Source organism: Mytilus edulis, chromosome 6, assembly GCF_963676685.1.
Source record: "Mytilus edulis chromosome 6, xbMytEdul2.2, whole genome shotgun sequence".
NCBI lineage: Eukaryota > Metazoa > Mollusca > Bivalvia > Mytilida > Mytilidae > Mytilus > Mytilus edulis.
In genome coordinates, this window is record NC_092349.1 from 39,673,452 (window position 1) to 39,692,247 (window position 18,796).

Here is an 18,796-nt window from a genome sequence, read left to right on the forward strand (position 1 = left end):
TTTAAAACCACAAGTAGAAGGTTTGGATTCATTTTAGGGGTTATGGGGCCAAAGTTTAGGAATTAAGGGCAAAAAAGGGGTCAAAACAAGCATTTTTCTAGTTTCAAGACTAACTTATGTGTAATTGTATGGATCTCTCTGAAATTGTACCACAATGTACCATATAACAAAGGGGAGGCTGGGATAAAGTTTTGGGTTAATTGCCCAAAATATGTAGGAATTAGGGGCCAAAAAAGGGCCAAAAAGATGCATGTTTCTAGTTTCCAAACAATCATGACAATAACTTGTGTTTAAGTGTATGGATCTCTCTGAAATTGTACTACAAGGTTCAATACTGCAATGGAAAGCATGGGATTGAGTTTAAGGGTTATTGCTTCAAGGGGGTTTCAAAAAGTTGGGGGGGGGGGGGATTTTTTGTTTACCATTTTTTGTAGGGCTTCCTTTTTTTTCAAAATTTTCTAGAAGAAATCTTCAGTTGCACAGTATTGTGCAATAGATCTTTGGCCACATTAATTTTGTGACAAAAACCTATATTATGTCAAAAATTTGATCACAATCCAAATTCAGACAGAATCAAGCTTGAATATTGTGACCAAATTTGCCCCAACTGTTCAGGGTTCAACCACTGGGGTCGTACAAAGCTGCGCCCTGCGGAGCACCTGGTTTAATGTTTAAATCATAAGTGTTATGTTTACTTTTTTCCAGAGGATGTAAGTGAGAAAATACCAACTCCTGATGATGGCATGGCAGAAATCAGTAGTTATAACCTGAGGGAATTCTTTATGTCAGATCTGATAGGTGGTGAGTATGCAGTAGTCTGCTTATAACCTGAGATAATTCTTTATGTCAGATCTGATAGGTGGTGAGTATGCAGTAGTCTGCTTATAACCTGAGATAATTCTTTATGTCAGATCTGATAGGTGGTGAGTATGCAGTAGTCTGCTTATAACCTGAGAGAATTCTTTATGTCAGATCTGATAGGTGGTGAGTATGCAGTAGTCTGCTTATAACCTGAGAGAATTCTTTATGTCAGATCTGATAGGTGGTGAGTATGTCGTAGTCTAATTATAAAATGAGGGAATTCTTTATGTCAGATCTGATATGTGGTGAGAATGCAGTAGTCTTATTATAACCTGAGGGAATTCTTTATGTCAGATCTGATAGGTGGTGAGTATGCAGTAGTCTTATTATAACCTGAGAGAATTCTTTATGTCAGATCTGATAGGTGGTGAGTATGCAGTAGTCTTATTATAACCTGAGGGAATTTATGTCAGATCTGATAGGTGGTGAGTATGCAGTAGTCTTATTATAACCTGAGGGAATTTATGTCAGATCTGATAGGTGGTGAGAATACATAGTATTCTGATTATAACCTGAGGGAATTTATGTCAGATCTGATAGGTGGTGAGAATACATAGTATTCTGATTATAACCTGAGGGAATTTATGTCAGATCTGATAGGTGGTGAGAATACATAGTATTTTGATTATAACTTGAGGGAATTTATGTCAGATCTGATAGGTGGTGAGAATACATAGTATTCTGATTATAACCTGAGGGAATTTATGTCAGATCTGATAGGTGGTGAGAATACATAGTATTCTGATTATAACCTGAGGGAATTTATGTCAGATCTGATAGGTGGTGAGAATACATAGTATTCTGATTATAACCTGAGGGAATATATGTCAGATCTGATAGGTGGTGAGAATACATAGTATTCTGATTATAACCTGAGGGAATTTATGTCAGATCTGATAGGTGGTGAGAATACATAGTATTCTGATTATAACCTGAGGGAATTTATGTCAGATCTGATAGGTGGTGAGAATACATAGTATTCTGATTATAACCTGAGGGAATTTATGTCAGATCTGATAGGTGGTGAGAATACATAGTATTCTGATTATAACCTGAGGGAATTTATGTCAGATCTGATAGGTGGTGAGAATACATAGTATTCTGATTATAACCTGAGGGAATTTATGTCAGATCTGATAGGTGGTGAGAATACATAGTATTCTGATTATAACCTGAGGGAATTTATGTCAAGATCTGATAGGTGGTGAGAATACATAGTATTCTGATTATAACCTGAGGGAATTTATGTCAGATCTGATAGGTGGTGAGTATGCATAGTAGTCTGATTATAACCTGAGGGAATTTATGTCAAGATCTGAAAGGTGGTGAGTATATATTAGTAGTCTGTTCAAATAAGAAAAGTGGTATTTTTTTCTTCATAAAAAATGATGACTACATCTTCCTTTTGAATCTAATTATGCATTCATACATAAAAAAAAAAGGAATAAAGAGGCAGAGTTTTAAAAATTTCATTTGTTTGTCACACCAATGATCTACAAGGTTCAAGGTTTTGCTGGTCTTTCAAAATATAGGGGTCCTTCCATTATATTTCAAGGTTCAATCTTTCACGTATTTTTTGGCCATATGTAACATATATCTGCCTACTATCTGTTTACATCAAAACTGTCAAACAACTTTTTATAGGAGTTTTTGCAATTAAACTAGGTTTATTACCCTTTTCTCATCACTTGGTATGCATACCTTTATTGTTAAAAAAGTCTTCTTCTTGTTAGTCTTATTAGTAGCACCAAACATCTTTCAAAACAGGATTTTTTACTGATGATGGTAGGTTTAATAATTCATATTAGTATTAGGTCTTCTTTCTCTTTTCAGGAGTGAGCTTGGCAGTATCTGGTGTTCTTCGGGAACCAGCAACTATAAATTATCCTTTTGAAAAAGGGCCATTAAGTCCAAGATTCAGAGGTGAACATGCTTTAAGAAGATATCCTTCAGGAGAAGAGAGATGTATAGCCTGCAAATTATGTGAAGCTATATGTCCTGCACAGGTAAAATCCATTTTATGAAAGTTTTTCACTGATGTTATTTTGCTTACAATTGTCTTTAAACTCTCTTCAAGGTCACTTGGCACTCATTATTTTTCTCCCCTGTACCAGTAATGGCCAGGATTTGAAAAGCTCTGTTCCCCAAATTATAGCACTGAACCTATAATGCATTCTAGTATAAATAATTTAAATTAAGGTGCATACATCTTATATGTTTCATGTATTTCACAGCAAATCTTATATGGTGACATTCTATTCAAAGCACAAAAATGTTGTCATTCACCTTAAAGGCTAACCAAACTTTCACACAAACTTCTTCAGAAGGGATTTAGATACAATACTGTTGTCAGGTCATTAAAAATAGCTTTTTTTTTAATTCATAAGGTCTGCATTGGAAATAAACACATTTATTTTGAAACCAGTTTCTGACATGATAAAGGTACTGAACCTCTAACGGGAGGGACTCATGGGACTGTGCTTGATATTCATATGTTAAAGACATAATCTTTCAATTAGTCTAATTGAGGCCTAGAGCTGGCATGTCAGTAACTTATAGTAGTCCTTTGTTAATTTATGTACTGTGAAAGTACTTATATTCGTGGGGAACCAATTTTCTTGGTTTTTATACGACCGCAAAAATTGAAAATTTCTTGGTCGTATATTCTGATATTGGTATCACGTTGGCGTCGTCGTCGTAGTCAGGAATTTGGGTTTTCGCACTATAACTTTAGTTTAAGTAAATAGAAATCTATGAAATTTAAACACAAGGTTTATGACCACAAAAGGAAGGTTGTGATTGATTTTGGAAGTTTTGGTCCCAACAGTTTAGGAATTAGGGGCCAAAAAGGGCCCAAATAAGCATTTTCTTGGTATTCGCACTATAACTTTAGTTTAAGTAAATAGAAATCTATGAAATTTTGACACAAGGTTTATGACCACAAAAGGAAGGTTGGGATTGATTTTGGGAGTTTTGGTTCCAACAGTTTAGGAATTATGGGCCAAAAAAGGGCCCAAATAAGCATTATTCTTGGTTTTCGCACAATAACTTTAGTATAAGTAAATAGAAATCAATGCAGGCCTCTACAATAACTTTTTTTTCAACTTGTCCTGTAGGACAAGTACATACCAAAATTTACTTGTCCGAATGAAATTGCTACTTGTCCAAAAAATTTCTATTAAAAATAACCTTTGTACATTTTTAGTTGATTAAAGGAGCAAAACGAATTTAAACAATATAACTGAATTTGATATATTTCTTTTGAAATACTTTTCAAAAATATGAGTCAAGTACAACTGCGAAACTAGTCATATCACAGGAATTAGGTTCTAGTTTTCATCAATGCCAGTCTCATCAGACTCTAAACATGAGGCACCATCTGATAGGCCAATGTACACTCATTGGGTTTGTATCCTGTTTTTTTTAAGTTGAAAAAAGCTTTATATTTAAATTCAATCAATAAAAAGAAGAAGATAAGCCATCATAAGATCTGATTGCCAATGAGACTACTCTCTGCAAGAGACCAAATGACACAGAAATTAACAGCTACAGGTCATCATATTGCAAGTATTGTTTTTTTCTACTTATGATCAAATATGATTTTGTGAATTTGATGGTAAATAAAAAAAAAAAAAATGTTTTGAAAAATCGAAAAAATTACCGGTATGGTATTTATTATAAAGGAACAGAATAAGGTAGCAAAATGAGGTACTGTTTTGTCTTGGTCCCGAAATGTTTCCTGCCTTGTCAAACTGTCTAACAATGATGTCTACTAAATATGTCTCCTACTGTCTATTAAACTTGGAGCTGAATCTTTCGAGGTGACGAACTGTCCTGTAAAGTTAACTTATCTACAAAGTGCATCATTGCTTCGGATCAGTAAGACTGGTTTCCGAGAATAGTATACCTTTTACCTGTTAAAAAGTACCTGACAAAGAAAGAACCAGTTAAAAATTATCGATTGCAAGTAAACATGTTGAAGAAAAAGGCTTTGCATTTGAATAAACAGAATACAGAAACATGTCAAATTAATATTTGTTTTCTTGTTTTTTGTTTATAAATACTTTGTTCATCAAAGTTGGATTAAATTGATTTTCTGCAGAATAATAATGTACTTGTCCCGACGGACAAGCTTGATACAGCTTTTACTTGTCCGACCTTTTTCCCTCTGGTACCGGACAATCAGACAAGCGTTATTGTCGAGGCCTGCAATTCAATTTAAACACAAGGTTTATGAACACAAAAGGAAGGTTGGGATTGATTTTGGTAGTTGAGATCCCAACAGTTTAGGAATTAGGGGCCAAAAAGGGGCCCAAATAAGCATTTTTCTTGGCTTTCGCACCATAACTTTAGTATAAGTTAATAGAAATCTATGAAATTTAAACACAAGGTCTATGACCATAAAAGGAAGGTTGGGATTGATTTTGGGAGTTTTGGACCCAACAGTTTAGGAATAAGGGGCCCAAAGGGTCCAAAATTAAATTTTGTTTGATTTCATCAAAAATTGAATAATTGGGGTTCTTTGATATGCCGAATCTAACTGTGTATGTAGATTTTTAATTTTTCGTCCCGTTTTCAAATTAATCTATCTACATTAAGGTCCGTATATTTATTTACTGAATTTACCCCTTAATCATTGTTTTATACAATATACAATGTATATTCCCTTTTACTACCAACTGATAAATTAAAACAATCTTTACCATTCAGTAATAACAAGCACTTTTTTTACATTTTAATATTTTATGATGTATTTAAATAAGTAGTTATTGTTGCAAACTCCATTATAAATTTGAATTGAGATCAGTTTTGGAATAAGAGAAAGGGGGATGTGAAAAAAAAATTGTAGGGGGGGGGATTCAATTTTATGATAAAATTTTTTTTCAATCTTCTACAAACATGACTCAATGGTTATCTGTATAAAATGTATATATTTAGCTATAATACTATGAAACTACAACAAGACTTTACTATTTTGTGTTAAAATAAGCTTAAAAAGTCTTATTGCCCAGTATTACCCAGTATTACCCATTTCAGGGAGTATTGCCCAGCCCAGGAAAACCCGGGAATTCCCGCCTGGGTTTTCCTGGGCGGGTAATACTTTGCCAACCCTGATTTTATCATTTAAGATTTCATAAATAAAAAGAAAATTTCTTCAAACATTTTTTTGAGAGGATTAATATTCAACAGCATAGTGAATTGCTCAAAGGCAAAAAACAAATTTTAAGTTTATTAGACCACATTCATTCTGTGTCAGAAACCTATGCTGTGTCAACTATTTAATCACAATCCAAATTTAGAGCTGAATCCAGCTTGAATGTTGTGTCCATACTTGCCCAAACCATTCAGGGTTCAACCTCTGCAGTCTTATAAAGCTGCGCCCTGCGGTGATCTGGTTTATGGATGACTTTATCCACTAATTTGAGTTTCCAAGGAAATAAAACAAATGTGTTTTAATCAAGACATGGAAAGATCCCCATGTAGGTTTGACTACTGATATCATATGATCTAGAGAATGTATTGAAAATCCACAAGTCTGAGAATACTATAATAAAAATCACAATGGAAACGCACTATGAACCACTGTAGGCAAAATTATACCCATTTAATCTTTAAAAACCTAAATTGTACAACTTTTGATCTTTTAATTCTCATAAATAAATATTTTTGATCGATGAAAGTCAGATTTCTGGTATTGATATGCTATGATAAATGATCATTTTATATCCTCATAATTCTTGTAAATATGGGGGAAAATAATTTCATGCTGGGGTTGCTTTTGATAAGAATTACTTTACCACATTGTACAATTAAAGATATGTTTATAGCATTTGTTTATTTAACTGTTTTCTTTAGAAGACATGCTTATCGTCTAATTAAGGGCGCATTACGTTTGCGCACATTTGGGGATCAAAATGTTTTAGGTCTGCGCGCAGCCTTTGATTACATTAGCGCGCATTTATCTTACAGGTAAACTCAGGTAAAAAAGGGAATATAATAAAATATAAATAATATAAGAATAAATGACTAAAATTTCAAAATAAATATGACTATAAATGATCATTAACTTTGAAAATATCTTTTCCTTGTTCATATTGAATTCTGAGGCAAAATATAAAGAGTTCATTATAAATTCCGTTATAACTTAGAGCATTCATGTAACTATATTGCGAATTTTTCATAGGGAACAAGTATCCTGAATAGTGATCGCTTTTAAATTCATAAACAATTTAAGTTAGTTTGTGAAGTTTTGTCAAGGCACGAACATTCGAAGTTTTTTTTAAAGTAATTCGGGGGTAAATTCGATGGATATTATACTTTTCGTATTGATAGAATATAATGCTACTGATTTATTCTGCTTGAAATCCCAGTCCCACCTCTTCGTGAGTGAGTAGGTGACTTACACTAACGGAAAGGGTACTTTTACTTAAAAATAATGGAATAAATAAATAAATAAGTATTATTACCAAAGCTTAACTTAGTTTATCTGTCAAATAAATGCGTGCAATTGTAATTAAAAGCTGCGCCCAAACGTAATGATTTTTGCGCGCAAACGTAGTGCACCGCTAATTAAAACCTTTGATGGTCTTTAATCTTTTGATCACTCTATCTTGGGTTAATTAATGTGATCACCATGGGGTCAACGTTTACTTTGCAATTTCCTTCAATCCAGACAATTTGTAACCCTCATTCCTTAAGGCTTAAATTTATAAATTTTTATTTTTTTTAGAAAACTAAAATCCACAAATTTAAAAACCCATGAACATTTAATTGTTGCTCAAACCATATCATTTTGTGTAGTTTCTTCTGTTACCTCTTCTAACATCAGACTTTGAATTCTTTTAAACTGAGTCTTACTATGCCTATTGCTCTGTGTTTGTTTATTCTACATTGGGTAGAGATTTCGGGGAAGGGGGAGATCTCACAAGTAGATGAAAGAAGATCACCAATGAGACAACTTTCCATCCAAATCACAAAACATGTTTTTTAACCTTACTGCATTTTAGTGCTCATTCAGTGTCCTTAGCCTTAAGCCTTTGTTAGTCTTGTATTTTTTTCATTTTGGTTCATTTTATATGTTTTGTAGTCTAGTATGACATATTTGCTGAACTAGTACACATTATTGTTTAGGGGTTAGCTGAAGCTCTGGATGGTTGATTTTTTGTAGTGTTCAAGACCCATTTTCCATTCTCAATTTGAAGAATGAAATCTATTAGAAAGCACAAAACAATGTGTATAATGCCTTAGCGAGAGTAATACTTGTCTATTATTAAAAAGATTGGTGTAATGACAACATTGACGATGCTTTGATTACTAGTATATTTTGCTATTCGATTTCAGATATTTTGCTGATTTATACTATAGTATGTAGTCTTATTTTGATCAGTTGAAATTAATGAATTTTTGTTCCAGTTGTTCTACCTTTGATAATGCCACTTTGACTAAAAAAATTCCACAGTTAAACCAAAGTTTGAAGTAGGCTAAGCTTGATTTTAAAGAATAAGGAGATTATAGCTGTATAGTACTAAGCTTGGCCCACTTCAAACTTATGTTTAACTGTTGCAAATTGAGTTTACCAAGCTACATCAAACAGCCATTGATAAACGGCAATTTGCGACAGTAAAACCAAGTTTATGTATAATGGCAAAGCATAAAACACAATACAGTTATCTCTATTATAATGTGACTTTATTAATAAGTTCAATTTTAAATATTATGTTAACTTCAAATTTAAAAAATAAAAAATCCCTGAAACTATAGCATCTTAACATTGAAATATCATATCCAGCGTTAAACTTAAACACTTTATGTCTTTAAAATTTTTGTACTCTATAGAACTACAATGTATAAATTGACAGTAATAAGATTTTATGGCAAACAAAGGGACTGTTTAGTTTATTTTTCAAGATATCACAAATATATCATAAAATTCTGGAATTCAAAAGGTTGCCTAAACCTAAGATACAGACAATGTAGACTGCCTTACCTAAGATACAGACAAGGTGGACTGCCTTGCCTAAGATACAGACAAGGTAGACTGCCTTGCCTAAGATACAGACAAGGTAGACTGCCTTGCCTAAGATACAGACAAGGTAGACTGCCTTGCCTAAGATACAGACAAGGTAGACTGCCTTGCCTAAGATACAGACAAGGTAGACTGCCTTGCCTAAGATACAGACAAGGTAGACTGCCTTGCCTAAGATACAGACAAGGTAGACTGCCTTGCCTAAGATACATACAAGGTAGTCTGCCTTACCTAAGATACAGGCAAGGTAGACTGCCTTGCTTAAGATACAGACAAGGTAGTCTGCCTTACCTAAGATACAGGCAAGGTAGACTGCCTTGCCTAAGATACAGACAAGGTAGACTGCCTTATCTAAGATACAGACAAGGTAGACTGTGGAATCAACCCCCCTCAAAATTAAGGAAGACAACCAATGAACACTGTTACAAAGAAATTGCATAGGAATTAGATATAAACCCTCATAGTGCGGTGACAGAAGTGTAAAAAGTCGTCTAGATCGCGAGTTTAATCTCCCCAAATAACACACGGCTAAACATGGTCTTAACTTAAAGACAAATATGTCTTCTTTAGTTTTTGCCCTGTCGTCAGAATTTCGTACGGTCACTTTTTTCTAAAAAGTTGTTTTAATGACTGGTAGTATATTGGAGACTTTCAACCCCCCTTTTTCAAAATGAAAAAATGGGTAAGTTTGCTTACATTTAATTGAAATAGTTTTTCCTGAAGCAATTTTTACATCTCAAAATATGCTATTCAGTATTTTATTTTCTTCTAATCTATAAAATTTGTGAATTTCAGACTATTTAAAATTGAGGTAATTTTAATTGCAAATTCAAACTCAAACTTTAGTTTCTTCTTTATACATGTAGTAGTAATAAAAATGATCCCATAATATTTTAAGCATATAGTATTTAATAAAACTAATAAGTGATAAAAATTTCGGAACCAAAATATGAAAAAAAACTTAAGAAATCAATGGAAAAAGAATGGAGTAAAAATCTTCAATTTCAACACGGAACTCAATCACGTGCATTCCGTCCCATTTTGTGTATTAGTCAATAATTTGCTCTCAAATGATATATGAAATTACTACCTTTTTGCTATTATATGCACATATTTTCAATTAAAGTGCACTGATATATGCCATATACTTTGTTTGTATATGTTTATATTCTATTTTTTTTCCCTATAAAACATCAAAAAACTTTGTCAGAAAAGTCTTATTGTAAATCAAAATAATGACGGATAGTTTCAGTAAATATTCCGTGATATGTCAAGTCCTTTGCAACTTGCTCGATTAAGTCCAAAGAACAGACAAAAGTCGTTAAATTTTATGCAGTGAATACAAAATATGCTAAAAAAACCTCGATTGAAATTTTAAGTCAATTTACCAGTTTAGGGAAGTCGACTTTTGTATCTGCATTGCATAAAAAATTGGATGAGGGGAACATCAAGATGTTTCATGCGATAGCTGTTAATTTGAAGAACTCCGTGCAGGAAGTTTGACGACATACAATTATCTGACTGTAGTCATTCAGTTTCGGGTATTCAGTGTACACGTTCTAGAATGCAGTCGTTCATCTGGAGCCCTTGTATATTTTGTTGCAACAAAACATTTTAGAAAGATAAAAAATTACTCAAGTTTGAATCAGATGAGCGCATTAAAAATGTTTTATTCGTGTCAGATAAAGTTAAAGTTGAAATAGTTTCCCGTCCATCTTTTAAACTCCAAGCACTCTGTCATTTTGGTTGCATTACAAAATATTTGCTAAAAACGAAAAAAAAAAAAAATCCAAACCCGTGGAAGCAGATATTTCAGAACACGATGCTGCTTTTACTAATTCTATTTTGGCTATTGACAACGATTTAATGGTCATTCCTCATGGCACCGTTACTTGATAAATATAGATCATTTCTTCAGGCTGATTCTAATTTAAAATATTCTTCATGAAAAATGCAGTCTAAACTCATTTATTTCTATAAAAATTCAGTTGTCAAACAACTTCAACAAGTTCAAGGCAAATATAACATATTATTTAGTAGCAAATTAACTATTTTAGATGCCATATAAGCTTCTAGTCAATTGAAAACTGACCTCAAAATCTCAATGTCAACTGTAATAGACACAAATAACGGACAGATATTTAATTCCGCTGCAAGTTTACTTAGAAAAGACATCGAAACTCCAAAGAAGACTACCCAACTTTGGATGAAGTGTTTCTTCCTTCTTTATTCAGTCAATGCCTTCGTATTTATTGCAATTCATTCTATGGTTACTCAATGAAACTGCATACCGCCAAGACTATTCTCAGGAAATGGCACCAGAGAAATTGTGGAAATGCTAAGCAATTGTTGAGGCAATCTTTTTTATTTTACTCCTTTTCATTTAGGATTGGCTTTACAAATGTACCGTGAGTTTGGTTCAAAACACCTTGTTGAAACATTGAATGCCAATGGATTTTATGCTTCTTAAAATAAAGTGCGACGCTATCTAATGTGTTGCCAACCATGATATTCAGCGAATTCAAGATAGTGTGTACTTCTCGTATGATGTTTCCCCAGCATCTTTGCAGACAAGCATATGGATGTCATCACACCTTCCTAAACCCCCTTATAGATCTCTGTTATTATAAATCTTGGATGAATTGATAGGGATGGTTTGAAGCTGGTAATTTTTAGGAACAAATGTCTTCGGACTTCCTACAATGCCTTGTTTGTACTTGTAAAGAAAAACTCAAAATAACGTGTTTGCTTTGAGCAGAACCTTTCATGTGCAGACCTGTGGCCATGAGTGAAATGTGTAGAAATATTAAAACAAAATGTTAGAAATTATTATAAATTAAGGAATGTATCTCCCTCATGCAAAGCTCTGATTCATTTCACGGATTTGGCTATACTTTTTGGAACTTTTGGATTATAGCTCTTCGTCTTTAATATAAGCTTTGGATTTCACATATTTTGGCCACGAGCATTACTGAAGAGACATGTAATGTCGAAATGCGCATCTGGTGCAGAAAAAGTGGTACCGTTATTGTTATTGTGACAGTTGATGAAAATGAACATGATGGAGATAAGGGTTGATTTGGTATAAAGCTTGTTGTACTGGTACACACGAATCCAGTCCCGAGGTTAGGGGATTGTTGGCGTGCCCTTAAAAAAGTTCAATCCCGCCACTATCTGTATGTGTCAGTTTTAAATTACGATACGGTAATGCAGTGTTTGTTTCTATATACTATATTGGTTTCTTTATTATTTATTTTGTACATTAATCAGGCCGTTAGATTTTTTGTTTGTTTTACATTATTCGTTTCGGGAATTGAAGACTTTGCAGTATGACTTTTACTCATTGTTGAAACCCGTACGGGACCTATAATTGTTTTATGTCTCATTTGGTCCCATTTGGAGAGTTGTCTCATTTGCTATCATATCACATCTTCTTTTTTTATATGGAATACTTTTGAAGTCTGTGGTACGTTGCAAGGGAAAAAAGGGGGGATATAGTTACAAAACCTATAATGTAATAAGTATTAACCAGAGTTAAATACACAACAAAAGATAATACTATGGAAGCAGTAATAATTGTGAAAAAAAAGCAACGAGTAGTCTATAAAAAAACCTGAAGTATGATCCGCAAATTCAATTTGAGGTCATATTTGACTGTAGTGTTCTATGGCTTTGGTTTGATACCTCACCCAATATGATAGTTTAAAAAATAATTTTAAAGTATTGTCCTGCATGACACTTGATTTTTACCTGAAATTGATATTTTTCTAAGGTTTATGTGCTCTTAACATTTTATAGGTTGAAAACTTGATTTTTGAAGTTTTGTTTATATAAACGGTCGTTTTAGGATTTTTTTTCATAAAAAATCTCAATGATTAAGGTTTATGTATAATAACAAACATTACTAAAGCCGAAACAGCATCATTTGTATTTAGGTAGAGTTTAGAAATAGAAAAAAATGTCAAAATTGAAACCCACCCACATTTTCACAAATTTTTACATATGACCTTTGACCTCAATTTAAAAAAAAATGTGACCATATCAAGTCCTGACGACAGGCATATTATTATAGTACACGATTTCCTCTTTCCAATGATATATTATGTAGGTGTGTGTTCGGTGGGGAGATTAAGTTCCAAAAAATCTGCCTTCAGTCACCGCACTATCAGCTTTTAGTATATGTTTACAGTTACACATCGGACATATTTTATGCCTTTTCACTTTGATTCTAGTGTTTATAATTTTAACTGCTGTCATGAAATTTGTAAGAAACAAATTAATTTTTTATTTTTCTCTAGGCAATAACAATTGAAGCAGAGCCAAGAGCTGATGGCAGCAGGCGTACAACAAGATATGACATTGATATGACCAAATGTATTTACTGTGGTTTTTGTCAGGAAGCATGTCCTGTTGATGCTATTGTTGAGGTATGGAAATAGCTATGGAAGAAAACATTACATTATATGACTAAAGACCATATCAGTACAGTTTCCACATCACTGAAATAGCATTTTTGGGGTCTTTAATTAAAGCTATTGCCCTTAAAATATTACTTTAATCACTTTAACTAAATTTGTTTATTTTTTTCCTGAGACTATTATATAAACAGAGGCGGATTTAGGGTGGACCCCCCCCCCTTTTTGGGAAAAAAATTGGTTGCTTATATAGGGAATTACTGAAGCATGACTGGAGCGGGCCCCCTCTTAGGTCAGTCAGTGGGCCCCCACTTATGAAAATTTCTGGATCCGCCACTGATAAAGAAATTTCAAATGAAATTTTTCAACACACATTGATATACATTTAACAGCAGTTGAAAAATGTATGGAAGATCCTATAGAATTTTCCCTATTCTGATTCTATCTAACCAACACAAAAGTCTTCAATTGTTATTCTGATATCCAATTTGCTTGATGCTATCATAATGATAAAAGTGAAATGCCTTTGTACGTTCTTTAACGACTTTAACTTTTTCAGGTAAGGTTTTTGTTCTTGTTCTTGCTTTGTTGCTCCAAAAGCCTCTTGACATTTGATATTTATGACTTTGCAAAACATGTGCCTCTCAGTAGATTAGCTCACTCCCACATCAATTAAGTTTTAACTAGGAAAAATGATGTAATATATAAAGATAATTGTATGTTATTTACCACGAGGTTTCATACCACAAAAAGACAGATGTACATAAAAAAACTATCTACCATTGATTTTATTATTGCAATTTTAATTTTATATTACATTCTTGAAGCAGTACATCGTTTATTGCAAAATTAAAAAATGGCAACCCATGTGCCAATTTTTGCTGGAAATTGAAAAGATAGTTTTTCACATACTTCAATTCCATTTTCCTTTTTTAGCTCACCTGGTTCAAAGGGCCAAGTGAGCTTTTCTCATCACTTGGCGTCCAGCGTCGTCGTCCGTCGTCGTTTACTTTTATAAAAATCTTCTCCTCTGAAACTACTGTCCCAAATTTAACCAAACATGGCCACAATCATCATTGGGGTATCTAGTTTTTAAAATGTTTGTGGTGACCTGGCCAACCCACCAAGATGGCTGCCACGCTAAAAATAGAACATAGGGGGTAAAATGTAGATTTTGGCTTATAACTCCTTAACCATAGCATTTAGAGCAAATCTGACAAGGGGTGAAATTGTTTATTTAGTCGAGATCTATCTGCCCTGAAATTTACAGATGAATCGGACAACTGGTTGTTGGGTTGCTGCCCTTAAATTGGTAATTTTAAGGAAATTTTGCCGTTTTTGGTTATTATCTTGAATACTATTATAGAAAGAGATAAACTGTAAGTAGCATTAATGTGTAGCAAAGTAAGATCTACAAATAAGTCAACATTACCAAAATTGGCAGATGACCACTTTTGGAGTTATTGCCCTTTATAGTCAATTTTTAGCAATTTTCATTTATTTGGTAAATTTTTGTAAATTTCAAAAAATTTTCCTCTGTATCTAAAGGGCCAAGTTATTACAGATGGAGAAAATTGTAAGTAGCAAGAATATTCAGTAAAGTAAGATCTACAACACACATCACCATCACCAAAACACAATTTTGTCATGAATCTGTGTCCTTTGTTTAATATGCACAAAGACCAAGGTGAGTGACACAGGCTCTTAAGAGCCTCTATTTACTTTTATGTATTCTTAAGGCAACATCCCTCCTGTAATAATTCCCACAAACTACAAATTTAATGATCATAAAAAAGTAAGCAGTCTTCATTTGTCTCAAATATTATAGCATTATAAAGGTGAGGAATATCTATGTGTCAATCAACATGAATTTTCATCTTGCATTCTGAAATTGATATTTTTTTTTGTATTGTTCAATTAATGTTATACATGCCATTTCTTTTCTTCCCCAGGGTCCTAACTTTGAATACTCGACAGAAACAAGAGAAGAACTACTGTACAACAAAGAAAAGTTACTGGAGAATGGTGACAAGTGGGAGGCAGAAATAGCTTCTAATCTGCAGGCAGATCATCTGTATAGATAAACTGTAATTTCACTGTAGATCTAATATCCTGACAGACATTTTAAATTGCCTCAATATGCTCTGACATTGTGATAAAAGTTGTATTTATGAACTGAAAAATAAACAGTTATATGAGTTAAATGTCATTTGCATAATATATACATTGTAAAATTATTACTTAAGTAATAATCTGAGGTATTTAATGCACACCTGAGCCCTGCATCAACCAGACTATAGCACAGTAAGAAAGATATTTTGCCTATTGTGTTAATGAATTGTGTGAATGTCCACATTGGTCAAAGCAAGTCGATGTTTTATTTTAAAATCTCATGTGACCCTCCTCCCCTTGAACGAACATTGGAGTTTAAGGGTTATCCTAAATGTGCATATTCCATGATATATACCAATTTGATTGATTGATTACTGTTGTACCCCATGACACGCTTTGGAAATATTTGGACAATATGCAATCAACTGCTCCAGGAAGTTTTCTTGTAGGATAAAGATAGGGGATAATACACATTTGAGAATTAAAATGATGACAACTTTAAAATTATTGACTCTTTTGATATTCAGGTTTTCTACTAAATTGTTTGTATTTTGATAGAAGGGAGATCATTGATTGTTTCTTGTCAATTTATTCACGATATTCATTTAAATTCACAACAATTAAGTTTCCTTTTAAGTCAGCAAGTTGAAAAACTATTATACAACAAAATCTCTAAGTGAGCTTTTAAACTGACATAAGCAATTAAGTACTTGACATATTGTTAAGACACATGTACATGTCTATTGTTTAACACTATATGTTGCCCTCTAGATGTGCTGATTTGGTTTTTGTCGATTGATTGCTGTCTTATTGGCATACAACCCACATCTCCTACAGTTTCAGTTTTGTTTTTATTGTCCAGCCTGTGACTTCTATCGCAGAAAGCTGAACATAGGGATAGTGATATGATGGCAGTGGCGTTTAATATCCTCTTAAAAGCTTAATATATCTGAAGGTAAAAGACCTTATTCTTTCATACTATGTATATAGATGCCTTATGTTATGAAATTTCCGTCTGTCATAATATTTTTAGTATTCTTAATTTCTCTCTTATTATGAGTGTTAAATAGGATAACTTTTTTTTTTTTTTTTGCATACCTTGCAAGGTCCTTAAGTCCTTTAGACAGTTTTCACTTGACCTCAACCTCATTTCGTGGATCGATGTACAAGGCTTAGTTTTTGTGGTTCAGTCTATACCTCAGATACTATAAGCTACAGGTCTACTATATTAGGTGTATGAAATGATTGTAAGGTGTACCTGTTCAACTGGCAAGTGTCATCTGACCTTTACCTCATTTTTTATGCCCTACCTACGATAGAAGAGGGGCATTATGTTTTCTGGTCTGTGCGACCGTCTGTTTGTCGGTCTGTCCCGCTTCAGGTTAATGTTTTTGGTCAAGGTAGTTTTTGATGAAGTTGAAGTCCAATCAACTTGCAACTTGGTACACATGTTTCTTGTGGTCAAATATGGTATGATCTTTCTAATTTTTAAGCCAAATAAGACTTTTGATCCCAATTTTACAGTCCACTGAACATAGAAAATGATAGTGCAAGTTTCAGGTTAAAGTTTTTGGTCAAGGTAGTTTTTGTAAAATTTTGGGATCGTATAATGGTATGGTGTAGTCGTCTACGTCATTGTCATCCAAAGACACATGGATTTCCGGAAAATAACTTTAGTTTAAGTGAATAGATCTTTATGAATTTTTTTCAGAAGGTTCAATACCACAAAAGGATAGTTGGGATTGATTTTGGGGAACCGTTAAGGAATCAGGGGCCAAAAGGGGCCCAAAACAAGCATTTTTCTAGTTTCAGGATAATAACTTGTGTACAAGTATTTCAATTGCTCTGAAATTATACTGCAGTGTTTAAACCCACAAGTAGAATGTTGGGATTCATTTAAGGGGTTATGGGGCCAAAGTTTAGGAATTAAGGGCCAAAAGAAGCATTTTTTTAATTTCTAGACAATAACTTGTGAGTAATTGTATGGATCGCTCTGAAATTGTACCACAATGTACCATATAAAAAAGTGGAGGCTGGGATTAAGTTTTGGGTTAATTGCCCAAAATATGTAGGAATTAGGGGCCAAAAAGAAGCATATTTCTAGTTTCCAAACAATCATGACAATAACTTGTGTTTAAGTGTATGGATCTCTCTGAAATTGTACTTCAGGGTTCAATACTACAAAGGTAAGCATGGGATTGAGTTTAAGGGTTATTGCTCCAAGGGGGGTTTCAAAAAGTTGGGAGGGAATCTATTGTTTACCATTATTTTAAGGGTTCCTTTTTTTCAAAATTTTTCAAAATTCGAATTTTGAAAAGTTTCAATAAGAAACCTTCAATTGCACAGTATTGTGCAACAGATTTGTTAGATCTTTGACCACATAAATTTTGTTGCAAAAACCTATATTATGTCAAAAATTTGATCACAATCCAAATTCAGACAGTATTAAGCTTGAATATTGTGACCAAATTTGCCCCAACTGTTCAAGGTTCGACCACTGGGGTCGTATAAAGCTGCGCCCTGCGGAGCACCTGGTTGATGAAGTTGAAGTCCAATCAACTTGAAACTTAGTACACATGTTCCCTATAATATGATATTTCTAATTTTAATGCCAAATTAAAAAAATTACCCCAATTTCACGGTTCATTGAACATAGAAAATGAAAATGCGAGTGGGGCATCTGTATACTTTGGACACATTCTTGTATGGTTCTGTGGTTATAGTGTTAACTTTAGTTTATTTGTTTTGGACCTTTGTTCTAATACTGTATGCAATGGGTTAACTATATTTGTCTATGAAAATATTTTTAATGATGTGCATGTCAGTCTGGCATATTTTATTTGACATTGACCTCATTTACACTTCATTGCTAGATGATAAAATTTAGTTTTTAGTCTGTTTTTATAAATCTATTAGCAATAGGTCAAGTTTATTTTGTGTATTGAATGATTATAAGGTGTATATGTCTGTCTAGCAATTATCAACTGACCATTACCTTTTTTTCGTGGTTGAATTTGTTTCTTAGATACTACATTGTATATACAAACAGTCAACTATATTGAAAGCATGTAATGGTTATAAGGTGACCATGTCTCTCTGGTAGGGTTCATCAGAACTTGGCCTCATTTTCATGCTTCATTCATCAATGGTAAGTTTTCCTGGTTAGGTTTGTTTCTTTGATGTGCACTTTTAAGCGCCACGTTTTGGCTATTTCGTGGATTCGAGCTCACAACCTCAGTGTTGAATGGCCTAGTGGTTACAGTAGTAAATCTACTAAGACCGCTTAGTACTGAGGCCCCTATATGGACAATGACAAATCCACTACAAAGTAACAGCACCTCAAAAGAAACATTCAAATCATATTTGGTTTCAGTCCATTTAG

At 33.4% G+C, this 18,796-nt stretch overlaps 1 protein-coding gene across 1 annotated transcript in view; it reads left to right on the forward strand.

The window, feature by feature from the left end:
- Window positions 1–15,506, forward strand: part of LOC139527629 (NADH-ubiquinone oxidoreductase subunit 8-like) — a 31,447-nt gene extending 15,941 nt beyond the window's left edge. Inside the window, exons 3-6 of the mRNA XM_071323161.1 lie at window positions 706–801; window positions 2,695–2,867; window positions 13,186–13,314; window positions 15,255–15,506. Of these exons, the coding sequence (XP_071179262.1) occupies window positions 706–801; window positions 2,695–2,867; window positions 13,186–13,314; window positions 15,255–15,386 (530 nt within the window). The 3' untranslated portion in view covers window positions 15,387–15,506. The remainder of the gene's footprint in view (window positions 1–705; window positions 802–2,694; window positions 2,868–13,185; window positions 13,315–15,254) is intronic.
- Window positions 15,507–18,796: the final 3,290 nt, after the last annotated feature.